General features: G+C 52.7%; 4 protein-coding genes across 5 annotated transcripts in view; 1 reads left to right on the forward strand and 3 right to left on the reverse strand.

Moving 5' to 3' along the window:
* LOC125686098 (zinc finger protein 485-like) overlaps positions 1 to 17980 on the forward strand; it is a 322586-nt gene extending 304606 nt beyond the window's left edge. Inside the window, exon 5 of the mRNA XM_048929746.1 lies at positions 13884 to 17980. Coding sequence (XP_048785703.1) covers positions 13884 to 15091 — 1208 coding nt within the window. The 3' untranslated portion in view covers positions 15092 to 17980. The remainder of the gene's footprint in view (positions 1 to 13883) is intronic.
* The window catches only part of LOC125686110 (coiled-coil domain-containing protein 81-like), a 312318-nt gene that overhangs the window by 85509 nt on the left and 198855 nt on the right, over positions 1 to 27954 (reverse strand). The window lies entirely within an intron of this gene.
* The window catches only part of LOC125686102 (basic salivary proline-rich protein 1-like), a 214981-nt gene that overhangs the window by 4329 nt on the left and 182698 nt on the right, over positions 1 to 27954 (reverse strand). The window lies entirely within an intron of this gene.
* On the reverse strand, positions 24678 to 26107 carry LOC125686089 (zinc finger protein 764-like). The gene is made up of 3 exons (XM_048929723.1): positions 25957 to 26107; positions 25253 to 25363; positions 24678 to 25144 (listed from the first exon to the last, which is right to left on the reverse strand). The coding sequence occupies exons 1-3, from the start codon at positions 26105 to 26107 to the stop codon at positions 24678 to 24680; spliced, it is 729 nt and encodes a 242-aa protein (XP_048785680.1).

Below are 27954 nucleotides of genomic sequence, written 5' to 3' on the forward strand. Positions count from 1 at the left end.
AGGTGGCAGTTTGCCTCAATACTGCAAGGTGGCTGCAGGACCCCCAGCAGCAGAAACATCGGAGCCCCGTGTACGGCTGTGAGAAGGATGGAGGGTGTAAGAAGCGTAGGACATGCACAGGGCTTATGATTGCCGTGACATAGGGAGGACACATTCCTGTATTCTCCTGTATCCTATCTCCTCCTGTATCCTCCTATGTCCTCCTGTGTCCTCCTCTGTTCTTCCAGCAGTTGGGTTAAAGCCTCCTGAGATCATATGAATGATAAATCCCGCTTGACACACATGATGTCCCTCTATAACAAGGTGACCCGCTTAGGATGAAGGTGGGGCTGTCAGGGTGGTCTACCTGGACTTCAGTAAAGCCTTTGGCACTGTCCCCCACACCATCCTCGTGGAGAAGCTGGCTGCCCACGGTTTGGATGGACATACGCTCTGCTGGCTGAAACACTGGCTGGATGGCTGAGCCCGAAGAGTCGTGGTCAGTGGAGTTAAACCCAGCGGGCAGCCAGTCATGAGCGGTGTCCCCACAGCTCAGTGCTTGGGCCACTCCTATTTAACATCTTTGTCAATAATCCTGATGAGGGGATTGAGTTCATCCTCAGTAAGTTTGCAGATGGCACCAAGTTGGGAGGGAGTGTTGAAAAAGGTGCTGCAGAGGAGCCTGGACAGACTGGTCAATGGGCTGAAGAAAACTGTATGAGTTTCAGTAGGGCCAAGTGTCGGGTCCTGGGGACTGGCCTCTTTTCACTGGTGACAGGATGAGGGGAAATGGCCTCAAGTTGTGCCAGGAGAATTTAGGCTGGATATCAGGAAAAATATCTATAAAGAGAGGGTGGTTAAGCATTGCAACGTAGAGAGAAGGAAGTGGTGTGGGACCACAGCAAGGGCCTTGTACAAGTCCAGGGAGATGACATCAGTTGCCTTCCTGTTGTCCATCAGTGCCAGCACTGCATCACAGAAGGCACCAGGTGGATCAGGCACGGTCTGCCCTTGGTGCAGCCATGCTGGGCCATGCTGGCTGTCCCGGATGACTTCTTCATCTCTCAGCTGCCTTCACACATCTTCTGGGATGATTTGCTCCATGATCTCAAATACCTATGAGGTCGCTGTGACTTGTGCACTGTGCAGGTGTAGCATGGAAACTTCTGACTCTGAAGAGAAGCCAATGTGAATGTATTCTGGGAGAATTAAGCAGAATGTGGCACAGCCAGCAGAGTTAAGAGTGGAGCTGGGGAGCTCTCTGGTCTGAGGGGGGTGACGTGCTGGGGCTCTGCAGCACCTAGGCTGGATGTCTTGACACATGTGGAGGCCGCTGGGGCGGACCCCTCTGTTCTCTGCTTTGTATGGGGTCACCTTGCTGTCCAGATGCCCTAGGGCAGCACACTGGGCTTTGGCAGATTCCATGAGGTGCCTGCAGAGAGAGGAACTGCTGAGGGCATGGGAGAGCCCCCTGCTCTCCTTCCTCCCAGCACCACACAGCGCAGTGCTGGAATGAAGAGCGTGGTGGATCCCCTCCCCTCCCACCAGGGACCCAAAGGAGCACTGAGCTGGAAGCACACAGTCTCCTCTGGGCCCAGGCTCAGCCCCACGCGTGGCTGCACCTTTCAATGATGCCAAAGCCTGGGCTTTGGTTGCTCTGTGGCCCCCAGGAGGGAGCGTGACTTTGGGCAGTGAGGAACTTGAGATCCCCAGGCTGCCAGGAATGCAGGCTGTCAGAGCCAAGGGGTCTTGGAAGGAAGAGTCCCCACTGCCCCTCTTGCTCTGCTCCGCTTCGCTGTCTCGCTGCCACGGTCAGAGCAGGGGGAGGCTCCTGTGATGTGCGTGCGGCTGAGGAGAGATGCAGATGCAGCGGGTTTGATGTCAGCCCGTCCAGTTTATTATTGCAGACCCCAGGTGTTTCGGGAGGTGGTGGGGAAGACGGGCGATGGAAAAGATGGAATTGAAAGCGACAGAGAGGTTGTCAGCACCACGGCTCCAGTGTGGGTCACAGCTCAGATGTCAGTGTGCCGTGGTGGCCATCAGGGCTGTTGTTCGGCCCATGGAAGAGGCCGAGTCAGCTCTCTTGGAGGCATAACTCCGATACCAAGGGGTCGAGCAGGCTGTCTGTGGAGCGGCAGCTCCTGGCTTTGGATCTCGGCAGAAACTCCTTTCTTCCCATCTCATAAGAACGGCCTCAAGTTGCAGCAGGGGAGATTGAGGCTGGACATCAGGAAATATTGCTGCAAAGCAATGCAATGGGCTGCACTGTGAGCAGCAGGGCCACTGACTCTGCACGTGTTCAAGGAACAGTGAGGCGTCGTGCGGGGGGACACGGATCATTGGGAGCTGTGGGCGATTCCGACCTTGGTGCAACTCTGTGGTTCTGGGTGGGGGAATGAGGGGGGGGGCACTGGAAGGAGGATCAGAACGGGGGGACAGGAGGGGTGGGATGGGGGGGGTGGGGGGGAGAAGGGACCTTCAGGGTAAGAATAGGGGGACACCCTGGGGTGGGTAAAGGTCAGGTTATGGGGTGCCTCACGACCCCACATCCCCCCCCATGTGACCCCATATCCCCTATATCCAGCATGACCCCCCCATGCTCCCCCCACATTCCCCTGCCCCCCCCGTCCCCCCTATCTCCCCCCCATGCTCCCCCCCACATTCCCCTGCCCCCCCGTCCCCCCTATCCCCCCCCCATGTCCCCCCACATTCCCCTGCCCCCCCGTCCCCCCCTATCTCCCCCCCATGCTCCCCCCACATTCCCCTGCCCCCCCGTCCCCCCTATCTCCCCCCCATCCCCCCCACATTCCCCTGCCCCCCCGCCCCCCCTATCTCCCCCCCATGTCCCCCCACATTCCCCTGCCCCCCCCGTCCCCCCTATCTCCCCCCCATGTCCCCCTATATTCCCCTGCCCCCCCGTCCCCCCTATCACCAATAGAGGTGATCTCCAGAAGAGATCCTTCCCCTCTGGTAGCCAGCTCTTAAATAGGTCTAGGAGGGGTGCAGCCTGCCTCCACCCCTTCCAGCAGCACAGCTGAATTGCCTTCACCTCTGCTCCTCTGGCTGACTCATGGCTCACCTCAGGTGATTAATCAGAGGTTCAGGCCGTGACTCAGCAGTTCCCATACACTCCACCCCTTCACGGCATGAACCAATGATCAGGTTAACTAAAGGGTAAGCTTTCCCTAATACAGAGATCCGGTATATCGCGACGCTTATACAATTTTATCACGACGTGTGTTGGTACAACTCAAGACAAGTGATGATCAGTGGATGTCCATACTCTTCTATGGGCCAGTGCTCGATGATGTGACTGGAGGCATGAGGTCCTGAGGTGCAGGTCCGTTCTATGTTCCATCAGTCCCATGCAGACCATCACCGGGTGTTGTACGTGATCTGACAGCAACACTGGAACGCTAGATGGCATTTTGTTCCTTCTGGTGGTCCTGAAGGCTCACAGACTCACGGGGAGTCATACAGATGTTTTACAGGTACCAGGAGGGGAAGGTCTGCTCTCCAGGGCAAGATACAGGCCGTATTTCTATCCTGGGTCAACACTTCCACCTGTACTGGGGCACGTCCTGGCCGCCTGTACCACACCTTCTGGCCGGATATCTGCGGTGCATAACGATATCAGGCACCAAAGGAGGTGTCCTGATCTGCCATAGGGACATGATGGGGGTCCCTTTAGCAATAAAGATCGGAGTGTTGACCACAATATCAGTAGGCCATGTACCTGTTACTGGAGGGACTGCTGAGCCTCCCACCTCCAATAGTCTCCCCCAAGGTGCAAGTAGGCCACACCACTTGGGTCCTACCTGCACCTTCCGGGGCCATTTCATTTTATGGGTACCCAGATCTAAATGCTCAGGGGCAGGGAGCAGAAGATTATTTTCATTACCAATCTGGGGTTTTACCTGATGATCAGTGCCCGTAATTTGGATCCTAAGCGGGGTGGCCCATGGCATCTGCAACATTCTCAGGGCACTGGCTCTGCCGTCTCGAGGTCTTTCATTCAGGTCCCGCACGGTTTCATACAGTCTTTTTGTCCACCCCTGCAAGGACTGGGAGTCTGTCTTCAGGGCAGCCTTAAGAATACGTTATAACGTTCAATGAGGCCTGCCCCCATTGGATTATATGGCAGGTGGAATTGCCATTCCATGTTATTTTCTTCTGCCCAGCGCTGTATCGTTGCACCAGTAAAATGAGTCCCTTGGTTGCTCTCGATGACTTGAGGTGTCCCGTAGGCAGACATCAGTTTAGTGAGTGCCTTGATGGTACATGCCTGGTTTGCTTTTGGTACTGGATAGGCCTGGACAAGGCCTACAAGACAGGCCTGGACCTTGCACCTTTGGGGGATTTATAGCCCATCCCCTCTGTTGTAAATAGGCGGTTAATGAATCTGCCGCCTGTCCTACTGCCTCCAGTGAGTCGGATGTCAGCAGGAGATCATCAATATAATGATATAGGTTAATATCATCAGGTTTTCTCCAATCAGCCAGGTCACGCGCCACTAGATTGTGACAATATGTTGGTGAATGCACGTACCCTTGTGGCAGGACCTGAAAGGTCCACTGCCTGCCTCCCCATGTAAACGCAAACTGATCTTGCGATTCCTCAGCAATTGGGATACTGAAGAACACATTTGCTAGATCTGGGACACAATGATAGGTTTTTATCTCCCTACTCAATGTGTCCATTAGGGAGGCAATATTGGGTACGGCCGCATGAATAGGCGGCGTGACCTTATTTAATTCTCTGTAATCTACTGTCATTCTCCATGTGCCATCCGACTTTCGCACTGGCCATATGGGGGAGCTATATGGGCTGTGTGCAGGTCTTATAATGCCCACTTTTTCTAATTCCTGCACCGTTCTCGATATTTCATCTTGCCCACCCGGGAGTCTATACTGTCTAACATTAGTAATCCGGCATGGTTTCGGCAGGCAAACAGGTTCATGTTTTGCATGGCCTCTTAATATTGCCTGCACCGCCCGGATACTGATACATCTTTGTCGAAGTCTGAACTCTCCCACAGCTGTTTGGAGAGCCAGACCCCATAGAATATCTATGCCCAGGATGTATTCTTGGACTGGGGTAATAGACACCTTGTACTCCCGGGGTGGGAGACGCCCAACCCCCAATTTTAACCGTGTTTGGGTGACAGGAATAGTCTGTCCCCCAAAACCACCAATCATCTCTCTGTCCCCATCAAATTTTCCCAGATCTCCATAGATAATTGATGTTTCTGCTCCCGTGTCTACCAATGCCATCACTCTCTGAACATTTTTTTGGGACTAATAAATCATTAATTCTACATAGGGCCTCCGGTCCCGTCTGGAGGCCCTATGGGGACTAACATCCCTTGTCACTCCATGAATTGTGCTAGGGCCAATTCTTTTGCTTCCGACGGCTCAGGCATTGTGGCCCAAGACACCTGAGGTGGCTTTTTTTCCTATTTGGAACAATAAAATCTTCTAGGTTCCATGTTGTTGTTGGAACCCTCTCTATAGCTCCTACCCTTGATTTCTTAGGGTAGCTCTGGAATTTTTGATTGTCCTTTAGTTGTCTCCAGAGCTGGAGAAGGACGTGGTTGGGCTGGCGGTCGATCTTAGCAAATTGGACCCCAGCCCAAATTAAATCATTAAACATTTGTTTTCGGGATACCCTTATGGGTCCCGATGGAGGAGCTCGAGTAGCCGGCATTCTGGTTTTACGTACCGGCAGGATCTCTGCTTCCTCCAAAAACCGAATATTGCGCCTAGTCCGCAGGCGTTCTGTTTCTCCCAAGTCGGCAACTAACTGGGCAGCCTGCTGGACTACGGCTTCTGACGCTACAAGGGGATTTAATATGGAGACTAGGGTGCCGTAGAGATGGGAGGGAGCTTGCTGTAGAATTAAATCTCTCATCCCTGCTGAAAATTTAACCAATATCAGGGCCATCAAATGTCTCTTCATAAATAGCCTCTCTTACACCCAGTTCGCAGATATAATTTTGAAGGTCCTCCATGGAGGACCACATGCCTGTATGTAAAGGTATGTCTGATTTATTCGGCCATACCATACGGCAGGCCACCATTAACCATTCTAGTATAGAATGGTTTTCATCACGATATTGATTACCCACGTACAACCTCTGTCTGAGAGCAGGATGGACAGTCATGGTGGCCAACTTGGCTATTTCTGGGCCATTCACCAAGACACTTTCTGCCCCAGAATCCCACAGTCTCAATAACCAAGCTGGCACACTTTCTCTAGGCTGCTGCCGAAATCACTGTACTAAGTCCACCAATTCTGTTGCCATGTATGGCCGGGCTGTAACATGTAAATGAGTCTGGGCAGGGGGCCACTGATCAGGCGGCACCCCTGCTGGTCTGTCCTGTACTTGTTTTGTTTTCTGGGTTATGACAGAATGGACTTCCAGTGGATCGGTCAGAATTGGACATTCAAGGTCTGATTTGGATTTTTTGTTTTCCTGATCAACGAAGTCTGTTGATTCAGGAGTCTGGTCATCATTTATTGAAATGTTACGAATTTGGCTTACAGGAAGATGTAGAATTGGCTTCTTCCCTGTTAAAACGCCAAGTTTGTGCTCCAGCTTTTCAATGTGGTCTTTCAAAAGCTGATTCTCAGTTTCTAAAGTATTATTTCTTATGCCTGCATGATTTAAGGCACTTAATAATGGCCATGCCACCATGGAGGCAGCCAGTTGTCTTTCTTTAGTGATGAGCACATCCTTGCCAAGTCCTTGAAAATAGTCCGCCATGCGATATGGGGAGATACTGCCCATAATACGTAAGGGGCCCCATTTTTCAATTATAACAGCTAACTCATAATAGGGCGATCCCTCAAATCCTGGGATCTGCCCTGGAATCATTTTCTCTAGAGGAGTATTGTTCTCCCCCTTGACCCATTTATAGAAATTCCACAGGAAAGACATGATGTTAATTTCAGTATATTCAGCCTGCCTGGCTCGCCAAGTGTATAACCAAGATGTTATAATCACAATATAATTGTGTATAATCAATAGATATCAAGATGTTATAATTGCAATATAATCAAAAGAGTAAGGCAAAGCAAACAAGGATCACAAAAGAGAATAAGTGGAAGAGCTTACCCTTGGGTTGAGCTCGCTAGAAGATACCAAAAGAGAGGATCTCCAGAAGAGATCCTTCCCCTCTGGTAGCCAGCTCTTAAATAAGTCCAGCAGCCAGGCTCCACCCCTTCCGGCAGCACAGGTGAATTGCCTTCACCTGTGCTCCTCTGGCTGACTCATGGCTCACCTCAGGTGATTAATCAGAGGTTCAGGCCGTGACTCAGCAGTTCCCATACACCTAACGTAGAGAGCTACACCGCCACCCCGCCTTCCTTGCCTATCTTTCCTGAAGAGTTTATAGCCATCCATTGCAGCACTCCATTCGTGGGAGCAATCCCACCACGTTTCCGTTATGGCAACTAGGTCATAGTTTGCCTGCTGCACAATGGCTTCCAACTCTTCTTGTTTATTGCCCATGCTGCGTGCATTAGTGTAGACGCACCTCAGCTGAGCCCCTCGCCTCTCACCTAATCCCATTACCACTTCCCCAGGCTGCTCTCTAGCAGGCCTGGCTTTATCCCCCTCCCCCTTCCTATCTAGTTTAAAGCCCTCTCTACAAGTCCCGCCAGCTCCTGGGCAAGTATCCGTCTCCCTTTTGGAGACAAGCAATTCCCATCAGCAGACCTCAGGCCAGATGCCGAGTAGACCACCCCATGATCAAAGAATCCAAAATTTTTGCGCTTGCACCAGCCTCTCAGCCATGCATTTATAAGATGGCTTTTCCTGGTCATCTCAGCGTTCATCCCTGCCACCAAGGGAATACTGGCAAACACTACTTGTATGCCCGCTCCATCAACTAACTTCCCCAGTCTCCTAAAATCATTTTTTATAATCCTCAGGCTTCTAACAGGGATCTCATCACTGCCGGCCTGAACTATCAATAGAGGGTAATAATCAGAGGGGCGGATAAGGCTGGAGAGTTTTCTAGAAATATCCCTGACCCGGGCTGCAGGAAGGCAGCACACCTCCCTACGGGTAGGGTCAGGCCGACATATTGGACCCTCTGTTCCTCTCAGAAGAGAGTCACCTACAACTACCACTCTCCTTTCTTTCTTGGAGGAGGCAGTCTTTAAACGCGGAGCTGACTGCCTCACCTTAGGCAAGCTTGGCGGCAGTGCTCCCACATTATCATCAGTCACCACTCCCTCTGGTTTCAGGGTTTCATACCTATTACAGAGAGGGATCAGGGGAACCAAGGTAGGTCGAGAACTTGGGGGTTGCCTGCGACGCCGGGATGAGACCAGCTGCCATTTCTCATCTTCTCTCAAGCTGTCTCTCCCTGTTTGACTACAATGAGAGAGAGGGTCCATTGTTCCCTCCGTCTGGGTAGTGCAATCTCTGCGCCTTTCTCGCAGAGAGTCACTCCACCAGTCAATCTCTCGCTCGCACTCTCTGATGGTCCGCAGTCTACCTACCTCCTCCCTAAGCTCCACCACCAGGTTGAGCAGCTCATCCAGCTGCTCACACCGCACACAAGTGGCATCCTTCCCATCCTCCCCTGGCAGCAGCAGGCTGAGGCACTCCCGGCAGCCAGAGACCTAAACCGCCACATTATTAAGCAGACCCTCTGTCTGGGTTGCCACAGTCTTTGCATGGGAAGCACGTTTCCTGGTGAGGACCATGACTGAAGGGGTGGTGTCAGGGCCTGTAAACAGGAGAGCCAGTCACCTGAGAAAAAGACAAGAGCACTCACCCTTGCTGACACAAGACACAGCCTCTGCTCCCCACTGCTGCCTTAATGAATGGGCAATGAAGTGCTAGTGGCCCTCACACACTGACTACCTCCACCCTAGGTGGTCAGAGCAGCTTTCCAAACCTTCTGGCTTGTGTCATGTGGGCGGGAACCAGTTCCCACCTTCCCTGGTCTCTTTTTATCCACACAACAAATGGGTCGAGGTCAAGCTCCAGAGATAAAGAGCAGGCAGTGTCAGCTCCACCCCTGGTGAGTCAGGAGCCCGCCCACAAGCTGCCAGCTGCTAGCCCAGGCACAGCACTGTCGATGGCTCCAAAAAAGCCTAAAAAAAGAGCTTTTTTGGTCACTTTTCTTCACTCCAGATCCCTTGCCCACCACAGGTCTACCTGCTCGAAGCTAGTCTCTGTAGCAAATGAAGCAAATGGCTGATGACTCGTGGTAAGTACCTTGAAAACTACCACAAGGTGTCAGCTCCGCTTTTTTGGTCAGTCTTTTACTTGAGATCCCTTGCCCAGCGCAGTCTTACCTGCTCTGATGCACGTCACCGCAGCAAATGCATTCTCCAAAAGCCCACTGTACCCAGAAAAGAAAACAAAAACATAGAACCATGACACATGGGTTCGTGAAAGGCAGGTCATGCTTGACCAACCTCATCTCCTTCTATGACTGGGTGAGCAGTCTGGTAGATGAGGGAAGGGCTGTTGATGTAGTCGACCTAGACTTCAGCAAAGCCTTTGACACGGTCTCTCACAGGCTTCTTGTGGGGAAACTGGCGGCCTATGGTCTGAACAGGTTTACACTTCTTTGGGTAAGGAACTGGCTGGAGGGCCGTGCCCAGTGGGTAGTGGTGAACGAAGTCCTGCTGGCGACCCGTTTCAAGTGGTGTTCCCCAGGACTCAGTACTGGGGCCCATCTTGTTGATGGGGGGGATTGACAAGAGGACTGAGTGCACCCTCAGTAAGTTTGCAGATGACACCAAGCTGGGAGGTGGTTTGGATCTGCCTGAGGGTAGGGAGGCCCTTCAGAGGGATTTAGACAGGCTGGATCACTGGGTTGAGGTGAATGGGATGAGGTTCACCAAGGCCAAGTGTCGGGTCCTGCACTTTGGGCACAACAACCCCACGCAGCGCTATAGGCTTGGGGATGAGTGGCTGGATGAATGTGAAGAAGAGAAGGAGCTGGGGGTGTTGGTTGATGCTCGGCTGAACATGAGCCAACAGTGTGCCCAGGTGGCCAAGAGGGCCAACAGCATCCTGGCCTGCATTAGAAATAGTGTGTCCAGCAGGAGCAGGGAGGTGATCATCCCCTGTACTCAGCACTGGTGAGGCTGCACCTCGAGTACTGTGTTCAGTTTTGGGCTCCTCACTACAGGAAAGATGTTGAGGTCCTGGAGCGTGTCCAGAGACGGGCAACAAAACTGGTGAGGGGTCTGGAGCACAAGTCTTATGAGGAGCAGCTGAGGGAGCTGGGATTGTTCAGTCTGGAGGAGGCTCAGGGGAAACCTCACTGCACTTTACAACTTCCTGAAGGGAGGTTGTGGAGGAGAGGGATGTGGCCTCTTCTCCCAGGCCACAAGCAGGACACGGGGAAATGGCTGCAAGTTATATCAGAGGAGGTTTAGATTAGACATGAGGAAGAACTATTTCTCTCACAGAGAGGTCAGGCAGTGGAATGGCTGCCCAGGGAGGTGGTGGAGTTGCCGTCCCTGGCAGTGTTCAAGAGGTGTCCGGATGATGAGCTGCGTGATGTGGTTTAGGGCTTGTGGTTAGAATGGTGATGAGGAGACGGTTGGACTAGATGATCTTGTAGGTCGTTTCCAACCTTGTGATTCTAAGATGACTTTATGATTCTATGTGCTTTGTTACGGCTGTGATCACAGCAAAGTTCAGAGGAACATCCCCTGCAGAAAGATGCGTAGAGTTTAAACATTGCCACGTGAAACTTGGAGCCCACTTCTGCCCCACAGAAAATGCAATAGAACAGGAAGCAGTCTTTCCTGACACAAACCCCCGGTTACCCCGAGGGCGGTTCCTTCTGGGTGGCCTTAAAGTCTGTAGATCCACAGCAGCAAACAGGAGAGCTGGCCCTCGTACAGCAGAGAGCTTAACCATGCCCATGCCTTGCAGGGAAGATCGAATTGAGAAAGCAAGATAGGAAGTTGTTCGAAATAGCACTCGCTCAGCGAGTAGAAACGTGACACGGGTGAGAGGAGTTAAAGGAACGGCAGGGCTGCAACGTGGGGACGTGTGACCACAAGGATGTGCGAATGCCCCCAGCAAAGGAAGCAAAGAGAGCCAGCAGCGATCGACGCTTCATTAGCGTAACAAAACAGCCCCCACCGCTCCATCCCTGCCCCCATCCCTCCCTTCCCCGGGTGCAGATGTGCCATGAGAACGAGCTGTGAAACTGCCCAAGGCCCGGCAGCCGGCTCGGGGCGTGCTCGCTGTGGGAATTGCTGCCTGGACCTGAGGCTGTGCCGAAGCGGCCAGAGCCTGGCTGGAAGCCGTCCGGGCAGCACCGCGGTGGCAGGAGAAGCAGCGTGGCCGTGCTGCGGCCAGTTTCCGGGCTGAGGGCACTCGGCATCCTCTGCTCTCCGCGACTCCCAGGAGCCCGGCTGCCTGCACCAGAGGCGGGAGCAGCCTGCTCCGCACCCAAGGTAGGAGCCTTTCGCATCTCGTGCAGAGGAGCGCACGCTTCCTGCCCCCTGCCAGCAGCAGCGGGATCCGAGCGGGGAGCGTCAGCTGGCAGGGCGGAACCGGCACTGCTGTAGCCCAGGCGGGAGCCCGGTCCCGGCTCCAGCTCCTGCCCAGCACAGTGGGTTTGCTGGGCCAGACGGGCTGCAATTAGGCGAGCAGCGGTTCCCAGGCGTGTTGCAGCCCGGCTTGAGCTCCGAGGGGCGCAGGAAGGGGTTGGAGCTGGGACAGCGAGGAAGTGAGCAAAGGAGCTCGGCGTGCTCTGCAGCCCGGTCGGCTCTCTGTAACACAGCCCAGCTGGGACTGCGTTTTTTTCTCTGGGCCTCGGGAGACACGAGATGACCTCGCTCTGCAGCTCTGGTCGCATGGATTGATGGAAGCTCTCAACTCCCCGATGCCTCCCTTTGAGTGTCGGAACGTGAAGCCTCCAAGGGGGGAACTTCCACTCCCCTTTCCCTTCCCCGGCAGCCTGCAGTTTCCCTTCGGGGACCCAGCAGGCAACATCTGCTTCTAGCGGCCCTTGCAGCGTTACCTTTTGTGCGCTGGGCTGATGGCTCACCTGGGGTTGTGCAAACCCCTCCCAAGGCTTTTGTTCAGGCTGTCCCGGCAGCTGCAGATGCCTTTAGCTCACAGCTGTGGGCCCTGAGCACGTCCAGTATCTGTGCCAGCCCCAGCACTAGGCTGTGTAATAGAAGCTGAAAAGCTGAGAGCGTGTGGGCTGACTGGAGCACATGTTGAGAAGGCGCCTGAGCAGCACATCAGTAAAGTGCAGCCCAGGCTGCCTCGTGCAAAGGGTGCACGGTGCTGAGAAATCTCTGGAAGGGATCTCTGCACAGGTGTGACCTTGAGAGCCATCCCTGATTGCGGGGAGATCCTGTCGTGCAGCCCTTGCCGTGCAGGAAAGCTCAAGGGGCACTTGGGCTGCTCCCTGTTTAGGGGTAAGATGACTGCCTCCTTGCTATGCATTGTCTTTAGGCATACAGTCCATGTACCCACAGCTGTTGAACTGGGTGTCAGTTCTTTGTGCCACCCAGTTGGAGTCAGCTTTGTGATTTGTCATCAGCTTTAGCCAGAGCGTTGCTGCTTGTGTTCCTGTGCAAGGCCTGCTGTGCCATCCCCCAGGCAGTGCCCTGCAGATGGGCTGTGGAGGGCTGGGCTGGGACAGGGACTGCTGCTTTCCCTCACAGCTCCCCTGCCATTTCTCTTGTCCCTGCAGGCTCCAGTGTAACTTCTGCCTTCCAGCCATGATCATTTCAGCTGCAGGAGAGCAGCAGATGGCCACAGCACATGCATCTCAGGTAGGGGCTGGGGGAAGCAGGCAGGAGAGGCCGAGGGGCGGGGGATGTGAATGCAGGGGAGAGGGAGGTGGCCTCAGCCAGCATGTGTGTGCTGGGGCCAGAGAAGCAGCTGGGACAGGAATTTGTGTCCTGTTTGAGCTGCTTCCCTGGGCCTTGGCTGTTCCCAGCAAGGAGCCTCTTTGCTTGCAGGAGCCCGTGAGCTTTGCGGAGGTGGCCGTGTATTTCAGCAGGGAGGAGTGGGCGCTGCTGGACCCTGCGCAGCGAGCGCTGTACCGGGACGTGATGCTGGAGACGTACCAGTGTGTGGCCTCGCTGGGTGAGGGCTTTGCTGCCTTTCCTCCTCGTTAGGGCACCTTTGGCTGCACAGAATGAGCCTCTGCAGGCCGGGCCTAGCATAGTTGCCATGCAGTCACGTATTGATAACTACAACAGTAACAGAGGAAATACTGAGAAGCGTGAGATTCAGAAGGGTTTTGTATGCACAGCGGACTCATAAACGCCCCAGAGTCAGTGCTGGCAAACAGGCATCAGCCAGGATAGAGAAAACCAGGCCTTCTGTTGCTGCATTAAATGTTGCCGGCAGCTCCAGCTAACAGGTGACTCCCTGCTTACTCCTTTACAATGTAGGATTTTGCATTCAGTTGCCATAAACATTTTGATGCCTTGGTCATTGATATATTGTCAGAAAATAAACAAGCCGTTCAGAAGTTCATTTTAAAGAAAATATCCCTTTGGAGTTTTCAGAGTTGTATAAGGACTCTTTGCTCCAAAGAAAGCTGAGGGCCCAGTGTCATTCAGGCCCAAAGTGAGATTTCTCCCTGGGAAGGGGGCACAGAGTGGAGCTGTTGAACAGGCACTGTGCCAGAATGAGGGAAATGCTCTCATCTCCCCTGTTTCTCTCACTGAAGCTCCACTTCCAGCCCCCAAACCCGTGCTGATCTCCCTGCTTGAAGGAGGGGAAGAGCCCTGGATCCCAGATGTGTGTAGCCCTGAGGCCATGCCAGGAGACCTCAGCCCAGGTGAGGTGGTGGAGGGAAGGAGGAGGTTGTGTCTGGAAGAGCCATCTCTGTCTGTGTTTTATTTTGGGCACTGTGTGCTATTTCTGGATTTCCTCTTTCATCCAGCAGGAACTGGGATTGCAGATATGCTGGAGGACCTGGAGGAAAGTGGTGTGGCTGAAAGGCGGTGGGGTGGTGTTTGTGTGGAAGAAATGAGAAGGGATGTCCAAGGAGGCCTGGAGCAAGGTCAGGGTGAGCAGATCATGGAGCCACTGGGAAAGGGTCTGGGAAAGATAGGAAGGAGCCCATTGGACTTCAGCATAGGTCAAAAGGAACCTGAAGAAGCCAGGAGCAAGAATGTGTGCCAGAAGAAAAAGCAGAATCCATGCACTGAGTGTGGCTTTGAGGAAGATTCCAGCATCGTTAACCACCAGTGCATGCGCTCAGCAATGAGTCCATACAAGTGCTCTGATTGTGGGAAGAGCTTCCAATGGAGATCCCTCCTCATTGTCCACCAGCGTGTCCATACAGGAGAGAGACCCTACAGGTGCTCTGAGTGTGGGAAGAGCTTCAAAAGGAGATTCCACCTCACTGCCCACCAACGCATCCACACAGGGGAGAGACCCTACAAGTGCTCTGAGTGTGGGAAGAGCTTCACAAGCAGTTCCCACCTCACCTCCCACCAACGCATCCACACAGGAGAGAGACCCTACAAGTGCTCTGAGTGTGGGAAGAGCTTCACAAGCAGTTCTGAAGTGAAAAAACATGAGCGCTTTCACACGGGGGAGAGACCCTTCAAGTGCTCTGAGTGTGGGAAGACCTTCAAATGGAGATCCCACCTCATCTCCCACCAATGCATCCATACAGGAGAGAGACCCTACAAGTGCTCTGAGTGTGGGAAGAGCTTCACAAGCAGTTCCCACCTCACCTCCCACCAACGCATCCATACAGATGAGAGACCCTACAGGTGCTCTGAGTGTGGGAAGAGCTTCAAAAAAAGTTGCAACCTCACGTACCACCAACGCATCCACACAGGAGAGAGACCCTACAAGTGCTCTGAGTGTGGGAAGAGCTTCAAACGCAGTTCTGAAGTGAAGAAACATGAGCGCTTTCACACGGGGGAGAGACCCTTCAAGTGCTCTGAGTGTGGGAAGAGCTTCAAAAGCAGTTCTCATTTGAAGTGCCACCAACGCATCCATACAGGCGAGAGACCCTGTAAGTGTTCAGTGTGTGGGAAGTGCTTCAGAAGGAGTTGTGAAGTGAAGAACCACCAGCACATCCACACAGGAGAGAGACCCTGTGAAGGTGCTGAGTGTGAGAAAAGCTTTAAATGAAGATCTAGTCTCAACACCCACAAGAACATCTACAGTGCACACAGGCTGTAGAGGCATCTCAAGAGTCTGGGAACCTTCAAAAGTAGTTCCAGCCCTGTTACCTACCAGCAGAGCCATACAAGGAATAGAGCCTGCAGGGCCCTGAACAGGGGAAGAGCTTCAGCCAGAGCCCCAGCCTGTTCACCAGCTGTGACTTTGTGTGGTGATGAACCTTGCAAATCCCTTGAGTAAAGGAACAGTTCTGCAGCCAGTCTGAATCCTCTTTTCCTTCTTTGCGTGAGAATTATGCATATTGCTCTCCCTCAGCTGCAGTTGCTGTGTTGAGTGGCCATACAGAGGAGACTCTGGAGTGGGATGTGACCCAAAGGAAACCTCAGCTAGGCCAATATGTCACCAGGGAGGAAGAAATCCTGTCTGCAGGGTGTGTGGGAAGAGCTTCATCTGGAGCTTGACCCTCTGCATACCCCGGAGTACTAACCCATGAGGACTCCCTATGAGTGTCCTTTCTGCAGAAAGAGGTCCTTCCACAGCTGGGAGCTCATCACACACCAGTGGATCCACGTGAGGAACCCTAGAAATGTGCAGCCTGCAACAAGAGCTTTGGCCAAGCTTTAAGCTGCTGAGGTACTACAGTGTCTGCACTTGTGTGAGGTCCAATCCGTGCCTGCACCACTGAGCTCACGTGGCAGGAAGCTTTAGAAATGCCTCGAGTGTGAGAAGGGCTTTGTGCAGAGCTCCTCACAGGCCTTACAAGTTTTTCCAGTGCATCACTGGCACCCTCTGCAGAAGGGACTTAACCCAGGAGCTTCAGATGGCCTCTCCTTGCTACCCAAAGCCGTGTCCGGTTTTCTTTTCCGCTCTTCCTGCCAGCAGATTTTTGATGCCATTTCCTAAGGAGATGTGAAGGGATGTTCTGTGTGCATGTGTTGCTCTCAGTAATTTGTGAGTGCACTGATGAACCTGAGGGAAGGGTCAGGAGAGCAGTAACGTGGCTCTTGGAGGTTTTCTGAGAATTGTCTGCAGTAGAAAGGGAAGGGGGTGAATAAAGTAGCTGAGTTGTTCTGAAGTTTTCTTCACTGTGGTCTTGTTTTTTGTTCTGAAAATAAATGTCAGCATGTGCAATGAGGAGAGGGAAAGGTGCAATCAGGATTTGGTTCTGGTGCCTCCTCCAGCCCAGTGCTTGCTTCTGGGGAAGGCATTTCTTTCACACAACCCTATCTTCCTTCCTAGCCGTGCTGCACACTGGTTCTACTGCTCTTCCCAAATGCTTTAATCAGCTGGTCAGAGCAGCTGTGTGACACCAAGCCTTGTTTGCCTCCAATAAAACCACAAAAAGCTGAGCTTGTTCTTCCTAAATGCACCATCCTAATTGTCTGGAGGTGGAGGGAACTGAAGGCAGTGCAAACCCTCACGGTTCACTAGCAGCTCATCCCCACAGCACAGAGATACCAGAGTGCTCTCCAGTGCGTCCTTGCCTTGCAAGTGATCCCTTTTGAGCCTGAAGGTTTTTCCTTTGACCTTGGGAAGTTGTGTCTGAGATCTCCTGCAGCAGGGCCTTCACATTTGCTGTGCTCTGGTAAAGCTGCTGTGCTTGGAATGCAGTTGGCAGGAAGTGGAGTTGATTTTGGTGAGCTACTGAAGCTCTTTTTCCATTTTTTTTCCCCGGAAAAAAAGCATTGTAATGGCGAGTTTCCCACCATGTTTTGTCCCACATCATGTTTAGTTGCATTAAGAGTAAGAAAACTAATCTGCCTGAGTACTTTCCTGTTTTCCCTCTGCTCTGGGGAAATCCTTCTGATTCCACAATGGTTTGTTTTCCTTGTGGTGGTGGAAAAGGAGGGGGCCTTCCATTCTCAGGATGGATGTTCACTTGGGAGGCTTTGTCTTGGTGAATTCTAGTAGTTGCATCCACCCCACAGAAAGCTGTGCCCTCTGTGTCATAGGTCACCTCTGCACCCATGGAATCAACACAGGCACAGACAGAGCTCCCAAGGGAACAACCAGCCCCCCAGGTGCCCATGTGCAAGGCTGTTAGGTGTTGCTGGTTTTTCACGTTGGTATCCAAAGTTGGAGGCCCTGTGTGCTGCAGCATCATCAGCATGAGTGAGAGGTGGTGGGAATGGTCCTGTGACGGGTGTGCTGTGTGTGATGGATGGCTCTGGGCTCTGCAGGCTGGAGATGCAGGCAGGTGAGATGGGATGGGGCTGCTGTAAGTACCGGTGTGCTGGATGGACTCTGAGCAAGCAGGACACACTGCTGCTGGGGAGCATGCTGTCTGGGTTGATTACCAGGGCTTTAAACTAGATCCAAAGGGGGAAGGGTGGGGAATTCATGTGACAGAGAAGGACTGAGGGATGTTGTCACTGTTGGATATTGCAGGGAAAAACCTCTGAGCTCTTCTACAGGATCGTGCAGGGACTCCTCAGAGAAGGTCATATTGCCAATACCCCATCCAAAATCTTCTTGCACACTCTAGGGGTAACTGCACCTGCTGCTTCCCTACAGTGCCTGCAGACCAGTGTGCATAGCGTGGGAAATGAGCAGGATGAGCTGGAGATCTGTGTACACACCTTAGAAGTGATTCTTTCTGCACAAGCTAACTCTTCAGCCCTTGCCTCCAGTGGTTGTGCTGTTTTGCCTGAGACACCCAGCTGGACTCTGTGATCAGTCCGTGCTGCTGTGTCACAACTAGTGAGACTGCAGAACCATCAACGTAAGGCAATGCCAGGTGAGTGCGAGTCTGCAGCCTACAGGGAAAAAGAGATGAGTGAAGGACTGCATGCAACAGGCTCTGGTGGAGATGGCCAACATCACTGTCAAGGCTGAAGGGACCCGAAAGAAAACCGAGGTCTTTGTCCTCTAGGATGTGGCAGCCGTGTCTGCTGCTGAGGCTCAGGAGGGCACACGTTGTCCTCGTGCCATGGGGGCCTCCTTGCCTCCTTACAGTCCTGTAGGGAGGCCAGTTGGTGTCCTGTCATTCTCCCTCACAGAACACTCCACATCCCACTGACCGTGCAAAAACCTTGGGCCTTCCTCTACCACAAAGCACCTGCACAGGGCCTTTGCCTGCCTGGAATCACGGCCTCCAATTATCTGCTCTAACATGGCCATGGGGAGGCTTTGTTGGTAATGTCTCCACAGGGACCAATTAACACTCCAACACTCTCCAACATTTCTGGACAGCATTTTGACTGCACCTTCATCATTTGGTTACAGCTGTCCTCTCTCAGTACCTGAAGTTCATGGACACCACATTCGCTGTGGGGCTCATTACAGTGCAGAAAGACCTAACAAGGCATTTCCCTCAAGTCTTCAAGAAAGTTTTCCAGGATATTTTTTATTACAGCAGACACAGAGATGTCAGTGAGTGCAGCACAACCCCTGTGACACAGATGGCAGCTCTGTCAGGGAGAGGGAGGCACAGCCAGCATGGGGATAGCATTGTGGGGATGCAAGAGGGAAATGTAGTCAGTGAGAGCTGAAGAATGGATAGTGACTGCACCAGACAGAGATGGAATTAATGTAGAAGGAGGAGAAAGAAGCCTGTGGAAGAGGAAGGATTCTTGTGGCCAAATGCTGTGGTCAGTGCTGGTCTGACTGGGTGTGTGGCAGGCATGGAATTTAGCTGACACCCCTCCAGGACCCAGGACTACAACCTGAGGATAAGATGCCTCGACTGATTCATCTGGATCCCGTCCCTATGGAAGTGTAAAGGGCTGTGCAGTAAAGCCAGGATCCCTGCATCCTAGGGGCTGCGTGCCAGAGCAGGGATTCAGCTGCCTGCCAGGCTCAGTGCTCATCCTGTCTGGGGAGCTGCCAAAAGACACAAAACGTGGAAACAGCAGGCAGGGAAGACGATCTCCAGACAGCTGGGATGTGATCAGGGAGTGAGAGGAAAGGAAAAAGAGAAATGCTTTCTGGAGGGACAACTCAAGAGACAACCGAATATCATTCCCTTCCATGCTGGCCCCTTCTTCTGAGCAAGCCCTCGTGCATCCTCTCCCACCCAGAAATACCTCTGCCTTCATGGCAGGGGTGTCCAAGGCATGAACCCCCTCCTCTGCAGCCAGAGCTCCAGCAGAGCAGAGCTGCATCTCTCCAGGCGTGAACTCATTTCCTTCCGCAGCACACAGGGGCTGACTGCTCAGGGCTGTGGAAAACACAGTCTGTGAGGCTGGAGAAAGAGCAGACATTCTTTTAATGAGATGCCATCATTAGGACACTTGGCTGTCTCTCTAAGACAGATATCTTTTCAAGCTGTGAGCTGCCCTGCAGGATGCAAATCTTTCCCACAGCATCTTTGTGTTACCTGAAAGCCCAGGCAGATGAAGTGGGGAGATGCTGAGAGAGATGTTACCTCCTAAAAGTAAAACCAAGCACTCCTGCCACTTTACAATGTACCCACGTGGGTGGGTCAGGATTGCTTTCTCAAGAGCCCATGGGTAGAGGCCTCTCCTCTTCCTTACACATTCAAAATCATGAAAGTAACCTCAAGTCCAGGATCTGAACAATCATTTCCCTCAGAGAAGGAAAACACATTGGCAGGAGGAAAGTCACCAAGGAATGGGGCAGGGTTTTGCCAAAAGAAGTCTCACCTAACTTGCCTTTTGTTTCTCCTTTGATGATAACCCATGTTCAGCAGCAGGAGATGCCCAACAGCAGCTCCGTCAGCGAGTTCCTCCTCCTGGCGCTGGCAGACACGCAGCAGCTGCAGCTCCTGCACTTCTGGCTCTTGCTGGGCATCTGCCTGGCTGCCCTCCTGGGCAACGGCCTCACCAGCACAGCTGCAGGCTGCGACCACCGCCTGCACACCCCCATGTACTTCTTCCTCAACCTCGCCCTCCTCGACCTGGGCTGCATCTCCACCACTGTCCCCAAGCCATGGCCAATGCCCTCTGGGACACCAGGGCCATCTCCTACAGTGCATGTGCTGCCCAGGTCTTTCTGTTTTCGTTCTTGTTGTCAGCCGAATTTTACCTTCTCACTGTCATGTCTATGACTGCTGCGTTGCCATCTTCAAGCCCCTGCACTACAGGACCCTCCCGGGCAGCACAGCTTGTGCCAGCATGGCAGCAGCTGCTTGGGGCGCTGGGCTTCTCAATTCTCTGCTGCACACTGCCAGTACATTTCCACTGCCACTCGGCCGAGGCAACGCTGTGCACCAGTTCTGCTGTGAAATTCCTCACGTTCCCAAGCTCCCTTGTTCATACTCCTACCTCAGGAATCTCAGTCTTATAAGACTCAGTATTTTTGTTTTTAGGGTGTTTTGTTTTCATTCTGCTTTCCTATGTGCTGACCTTCAGGGCTGTGCTGAGGATGCCCTCTGTGCAGGGACGGCACAAAGCCTTTTCCACGTGCCTCCCTCACCTGGCCGTGGTTTCCCTCTCTATCAGCACTGGCTTCTTTACCTACCTGAAGCCCCAGTCCATCTCCTCCCCAGCCATGGATGTGGCGGTGGTGGCAATTCTGTACTCAGTGGTGCCTCCAGCAGTGAACCCCCTCATCTGCAGCATGAGGAACCAGCACTGAAGGATGTCACTTGGAAACTGTTATTGTGGATGTTTTCCAGTAATTATAATGATTCCATGCCTCTCCCCAGGTGACTTCTAATGTATCTTAGTCTAAGCTTGTGCTTTGTTGTTTTCCATTAGTATGTTTTTTTCTTTGATACATCTTTAATATTTTCCAACTACCTGTGCTTCTTCTGTTTCCCTTCAGTACTTTCTCTTGGTCTCTTCTTTTCCCTCCTTGCTTCTATGGAACTTGAGATTTCAGCATATGCCTCACTGTGTCAGAGATGAAAGAGCAGCAAAGAAAGTACGTGGGCAGTGAGTGTTTCGGGGGTGCTGAAATCTGTGTTTGACACAGTGAGAAGATATTTTCTATTGCTCAGAGGTTCTCCATCGTGGAAAGTGGATTCAGCTGATGGATGAAGAGCTGGCCATGAGCCAGCACTGCGCTCTTGTAGCCTGGATGCCCAGTGGTGTCCTGGGCTACACCAACAAAGGGGTGTCCAGCAATGAGAGGGAGGTGACTTTCCCCTCTACTCTGCCTTTGTAAGGCTCCATCTGGAGCACTGTGTCCAGGCCTGGTGTCCCTGCCAAGGAAGACACGGAGCTGTTGGAGCAGGAACAGAGCAGTGCTGCATGGATGATCAGAGGTCTGAAGCACCTCTCCTCTGATGAAAGGCTGAGGAAGCCAGGATGGTTTAGCTTGGAGAAGGAAGGCTCCGGAGAGACCTCACTGCAGTCTTCTTGACTTCTGGACTTCTGGTTCTTGAAAGCAACGTAGAGGCTGGAGATAGACCGACTTTTTAAAAAGGTACAGAGGATAGGACAAGGGGAATGGATTTACACCAAAAGGCTTTTAGGTTAGCTGTGAGGATGAAATCCTTCACTCAGAGGGTGTTCAGTCACCGCATCAGTCTGCCCAGAGGATTTGGTTTGGAACTGGATGATCTTTCTGATCTTTCCAACCAAAGCCATTCTATGATTCTGTGATTCAGTGGATATAACTTGGACTTAATAAACTTCACTTTTACAGAACTGTGACTTTTGCTTTCCTTTGCTGTCAATTAGCCATATCCATCTGTGTCCTCACCTAGTTTTTCTCCACAGAAGGAAGCTGGGAATTGGTGCCTCGTGCTAACTCTAACCCATATACTAAACCTTTAATCTAAGCCTAACCCCAACCCTAACTCCTAACCCATAACTCAAACTCCTGATCTTAAAGTCTAACTTTAACCCGTTCTTGTCCTAAAATTCAAACTAAACTCAAACTCTTCCCCCTAAATAACAACTCTCCTCACATCCCTCGCCCTAACATTAAGTGCTAGCACTTCTCCTAACACTAAATCTAATCATTAGCGGCAGCTCTGGCCCTAACTCTAATCTCACACCTACCTCTAACACTGAACCCTATCCCTGACCCTCTGGTTGGCAGCTGGTATCAGGTGGGGAAAAAATCAGGCTGCTGCTCTTCCAAGTCAGTTCCCAAGACGGATGGAATCCTCAGCATGAGTAGGACACAACATGCCTTATAAACAAACGTTTCATAAGAGCTGCTCGTCAAGGCCCTGTCATAGAGAAGAAGTCTCACCAGGAACTGAGGAGAATTCAGGAAGATCCTAACAAGCAGTGGAAGATCCAGGAAGGCTTCTGAAGTGCAGGTGGTCCAGGAAGCAGCACTGGCAGTATGTAAGTCTGGGTGAGAGGATTGGGGATATCTGTGAGAAGTGATGTCTGAAGGCCTTAGTAAGTCGCTCCAACTGTATGTGAGCCCAGAAAGTGAGAGAAATACGCTCGTGGATGTGAATAAGGAGGAAGAGGAACAAAGCAAGGAAGGAAGGCCTCTCCTGTGCAATGAGGGGAAAATGACACATTTCGATGTGATGTGCATGGCTCTGCATGTGTAAAGTGGAATATTCACTGCAGGCAGTGGTTGTGCTCAGCCATGCCCCATCAGCTGGCTGTGTGGGGAAGTCTCTGGACTCTCAGGACGCGCTAGAGACGTAACAGCACACCAGTGTGGTTAAAAGCTGCTTGTCTGCTTCATTGTTAAGCACTGCTCTATGTATACACGTTAGCAGAGCATTCTGCAAAACACTCTTCAATCATTCGCATTCTTTGGCCACTATTTGCCAAATGCCTTCTCTCCCAAGCTCATCCATTTTCTCCCCCAACAAAATTACCGGTTCCATTTTCCCGAGCAAGCACTCCAGCCTGGAAAGCAGAGCAGGTGGGGACTCTGGAGCCACAGCAGCCTTATTCTGCTTAAATCTTATTACTGGAGCCAAGGTGGGCTGTCACACGGGCGTTGAATCAACGTGCACGGACTGATCTCAAGAGCCCGCGGGAAGAGGAGGCGCTGACGCAGCCGAAGGTGCCGCATCCTTCTCCATCCTTTATAATCCAGGGGAGGAAGAACAAAAGATGGAGCTCGGTCCATCCTGTGTTCCACCATTGGGTACCTGTGACTACATGCCCTTGTTTTGTCACCCCGACTGGAAAAGCTACCCCTGGGTCATGTGTGACGAACGCTGGTGGGGGGAAAGAGGACTCTATTCTTTCCTTCCCCATGACCGCTGCAGACTCTGAGGACGGCCGTGTCAAGGTCTCCTCAGTCAAACCATCCCGCACTGCCTGTGACACCACCACACGCCTGACGATTCGCTTTCTTGAATACCTGCTTCAGCGAATCCCAAGTCGCTATTAGCTCTCTGGCACCAGACCCACCACCTGAAGCAAAATCAAGTAACTCCTTCCCCACTTCTGTGAAAATCAACGGGGCCATAACGTCCCCTGGTTTTTGCAAAAACCCACATCGCTCCCCCTATTGAAGAAGCGACGTCAGGGCTGAATTTTCAGCTGCGCTTCCGTCTCTCTCCCCTGCCCTTTCAAAATTACGACTATCTGTGCAATGGATGCCATGTCTAAGCAGTTGTGCACCGCCTGCAGGCCACCCCATCCAGCCTTATCACGTCGGGGTCAGCAAAAAGTAGCAGCAACCTACATTATCCTGCGGGCTGAGCCGACCCCCACCCGTCTGATCTCCCCAATCAGGGACACATGCTGTCACACACAGTGTCAAGAGAGAGTGCCAATTTAATGCTGTGAAACAAGGCATTTCATACCCATAGATGCGACCACCCCCTTACCCCGTGACCTCCCCAAATGCCTATCCCAACCCTGTTGCTAACCCTTGTGCCTAAACCAGACAGTTCTGCCTTGCCCCGTTACACCCTGCTGCAACCCACAGGGTTCCTCGTGTGTGGATCCATCGGTGTGTGATGAGCTCCCAGCTCTGCACGGACCTTTTCCTGCAGTGACGGCACTCACTGGGACTCTCCTCTGGTTAGTTCTCTGGGGTCTACTGAGGGTTGAGCTCCAGATGAAGCTCTTCCCACACTGCCTGCAGACAGGATTTCTTCCGTCCTGGTGACGTATCAGCCCAGCTGAGGTTTCCTTTGGGTCCTCACCTGCTGCCCCACAGCACAGGAGTTTCTGCAGGGGAGGTAAGAGGTGACTCTCCTTGCACGCAGCCCTGGCAGAAAAGAGCCACCTGGCAGAGGGTTTCCAGTGGCTGTGACACATCCCAATGTGCATTCCCCTTTGTTTGGCCGCTCAACAAAGCAACTGCAGCTGAAGGAGAGCGTTATGCATAATTCTCATGCAAAGAAGGAAAAAGAGGAATGAGTTTGGCCGCAGAGCTCTTCCACTACTAGAAGGATTTGTAAGATTCATCACCACACAAAGCCTCAGCTGGTGACCAGGCTGGGGCTCTGGCTGAAGCTCTTCCCATGTTCATGTCTTTTGAGGCTGTGCTGCTAGATAATGAGGCTGGAACTGCTTCTGAACGTTCCCTGTCTCTTGGGGATGCTTCGACAGCCTGTATGCACTGTGGATGTGCTTGTGATACTTGAGATTAGATCTGCACTTAAAGCTCTTCCTGCATTCGGGACACTTAAAAGGTCTCCCCTGTGTGTGGAAGTACTGGTGCAGCTCCAATTCAGAACTGCTTTCAAAGCTCTTCCCAAACTCAGAGCAGTGAAAGTGTCTGTCCTCTGTGTGGCTGCACCAGTGCTGCTTCAATTCAACATGGCTGTTGAAGCTCTTCCCACACTCAGAGCACCTGTAGGGTCTCTCTCCTTGTGGATGTGGTGGTGGTAGGTGAGGTGGGATGTCCATTTGAAGCTCTTCCCACAATCAGAGCACTTGTATGGACTCATTGCTGAGCGCATGCACTGGTGGTTAACGATGCTGGAATCTTTTTCAAAGCTATTTCCACACTCAGTGCATGGATTCTGCTTTTTCTGCTGGCACATATTCTTGTTCCTGGGTTCTTCAGGATCCTTTTGACTGATGTTGAAGTCCAACGGGCTCCTCCCTGCCTTTCCCAGACCCTTTCCCAGTGGCTCCATGATCTGCTCACCCTGACCTTGCTCCAGGCCTCCTTGGACATCCCTTCTCATTTCTTCCACACAAACACCACCCCACCGCCTTTCGGCCACACCACTTTCCTCCAGGTCCTCCAGCATATCTGCAATCCCAGTTCCTGCTGGATGAAAGAGGAAATCCAGAAATAGCACACAGTGCCCAAAATAAAACACAGACAGAGATGGCTCTTCCAGACACAACCTCCTCCTTCCCTCCACCACCTCACCTGGGCTGAGGTCTCCTGGCACGGCCTCAGGGCTACGCACATCTGGGATCCAGGGCTCTTCCTCTCCTTCAAGCAGGGAGATCAGCACGGGTTTGGGGGCTGGAAGTGGAGCTTCAATGAGAGAAATAGTGGAGATGAGGGCATTTCCCTCATTCTGGCACAGTGCCTGTTCAACAGCTCTACTCTGTGTCCCCTCCCCAGGGAGAAATCTCACTTTGGGCCTGAATGACACTGGGCCCACAGCTTTCTTTAGTGCAAAGAGTTCCTTATACAACTCTGAAAACTCCAAAGGGATATTTTCTTTAAAATGAACTTCTGAACGGCTTGTTTATTTTCTGACAATATATCAATGACCAAGGCATCAAAATGTTTATGGCAACTGAATGCAAAATCCTACATTCTAAAGGAGTAAGCAGGGAGTCACCCGTTAGATGGAGGTGGTGGCACGAAGCAGTGCAACAACACTAGGGCTGGTTTTCTCCCTCCAGGTTGAAGCCTCCTTGCCAGCAATGACTCTGGGGCTTTTATCAGGGTGCAGTGCATACTAATCCCTTCTGAAACTCATGCTTCTCAGTATTTCCTTTGTTGCTGTTGTAGTTATCAATATGTGACTGCATGGCAACTACGCTAAGCCCGGCCTGCAGAGGCTCATTCTGCACAGCCAAAGGTGCCCTAACGAGGAGGAAAGGCAGCAAAGCCCTCACCCAGCGAGGCCACGCACTGGTACGTCTCCAGCATCACGTCCCGGTACAGCGCTCGCTGCGCAGGGTCCAGCAGCGCCCACTCCTCCCTGCTGAAATACACGGCCACCTCCGCAAAGCTCACAGCTTCCCACCAGGGGGCGCCGCTTCCCATTCATCTCCGCACGCACACCGCGCTCACTTCAGGGCAAGGTTCTCAGCACCGTGCGCCCTTTGCACGAGGCAGCCTGGGCTGTACTTTACTGACGTGCTGCTCGGGCGCGTTCTCAACGTGTGCTCCAGTCAGCACACACGCTCTCAGCTTTTCAGCCTCTGTGGCTCTTACACAGCCCAGTACCGGGCTGGCACAGATGCTGGACGTGCTCAGGGCCCACAGCTGTGAGCTAAAGGCGTCGGCAGCTGCCGGGACAGCCTGAACAAAAGCCTTGGGAGGGGTTTGCACAACCCCAGGTGAGCCATCAGCCCAGCGCTAAGCACACAAAAGGTAACGCTGCAAGGGCCGCTAGAAGCAGATGTTGCCTGCTGGGTCCCCGAAGGGAAACTGCAGGCTGCCGGGGAAGGGAAAGGGGAGTGGAAATTCCCCCCTTGGAGGCTTCACATTCAGACACTCAAAGGGAGGCATCGGGGAGCTGAAAGCTTCCATCAATCAATCCATGCGTGCAGAGCTGCAAAACGAGGTCATCTCGTGTCTCCTGTGGCCCAGAGGGAGAAGCGCAGTCCCAGCTGGGCTGTGTTACAGAGAGCCAACCGGGCAGCAGAGCACGCTGAGCTCCTTTGCTCACTTCCTCGCTGTCCCAGCTCCAACCCCTTCCTGCGCCCCTCGGAGCCCAAGCCGGGCAGCAACATGCCTGGGAACCCCTGCTCCCGTCCCCTCGGGGTGCTGCTCGCCAGGGGAGGGAGAACTTCCTGCAGCTCGCAGACAGTCCCACACAGCAAGAGGGGATGGGTAAAAAAATCACACAGATCAACGAGAGTAAGGGATACAAGCAACCAAACAACAACTACTACGGAAGAAAATCTAATTAGTATTAATACCGCTTAATGCTAAGTCTGTCCCCTGATTTAAAAAGAACCCGATTCGTTCTTGCCCTCCCAAAGCTGCAGGTCATCTACTAGTCCTCAAGTAGTGCTGAAGCCTTCCCCAGTCCCTGCTTCGAAATGGGGTTCAATATGAAGAGAAAAATGCCTGCAGCTCCTCTGCACGAGCTGCAAAGGGCTCCTACCTTGGGTGCGGAGCAGGCTGCTCCCGCCTCTGGTGCGGGCAAGCAGGCTCCTGGGAGTTGCGGAGAGCAGAGGATGCCGAGTGCCCTCAGCCCGGAAACTGGCCGCAGCACAGCCTCGCTGCTCCTCCTGCCACCGCCGTGCTGCCCGGACGGTTTCCAGCCAGGCTCTGGCTGCTTTGGCACAGCCTCAGGTCCAGGCAACAATTCCCACAGCAAGCACGCCCCGAGGTGGCTGCCAGGCCTTGGGCAGTTTCACAGCTCCTTCTCATGGCACATCTGCCCCCAGGGAGGGAGGGAGGAATAGGGGCTGTGTTTCTTTTTGCTGCGAAGCTTGTATTTTTTTGGCTGCTGTGTTTTTTTGCTGCAGAGACTAGCTTCTGAGCAGTTAAGTCTGCATTGGCAAGGGATCTGGAGTAAAGAAAGAGCAAACAAAAAGCCCTTTTAAAGGCTTTTTTTTAGGCTGTTTTAAGGCTTCTTTGAGGCTAGCATCAGCACTGTGCTTGTGCTGGGAGCCAGCAGCTTGTGGGCAGGCTCCTGAGGCTTCAGGGGTGGAGCTGCCATATTAGCGGCACGGTTTAAATACCCACCCTCACCTTCACACCTGATTGCTAGCTTCCACCCACGAGGTGCATCAGGTGAGAAGCTATTGTTTGTGCTCACAGAGAAAGGGATCAGTGAGTGAGCACAGCCCACGCTTCCCATAGGGTGCTACATCTGTGAGCTACTTGCTCAGGAGACTGGCTGTCCTTGGCAGTCCCTGAGGCCCCAGGCTGAAACA

The sequence above is a fragment of the Lagopus muta genome, chromosome 31 (assembly GCF_023343835.1).
Source record: "Lagopus muta isolate bLagMut1 chromosome 31, bLagMut1 primary, whole genome shotgun sequence".
NCBI classification, from domain to species: Eukaryota; Metazoa; Chordata; class Aves; order Galliformes; family Phasianidae; genus Lagopus; species Lagopus muta.

Coding starts and splice junctions, on each gene's coding strand:
- LOC125686089 (XM_048929723.1), bottom strand. CDS start 26,107: ATGGGAAGCGGCGCCCCCTGGTGGGAAGCTGTGAGCTTTGCGGAGGTG. Junction 25,364..25,956: donor CCAGTGCGTGGCCTCGCTGG/GTGAGGGCTTTG, acceptor CTCTCATTGAAG/CTCCACTTCCAGCCCCCAAA. Junction 25,145..25,252: donor GCCAGGAGACCTCAGCCCAG/GTGAGGTGGTGG, acceptor TTCATCCAGCAG/GAACTGGGATTGCAGATATG.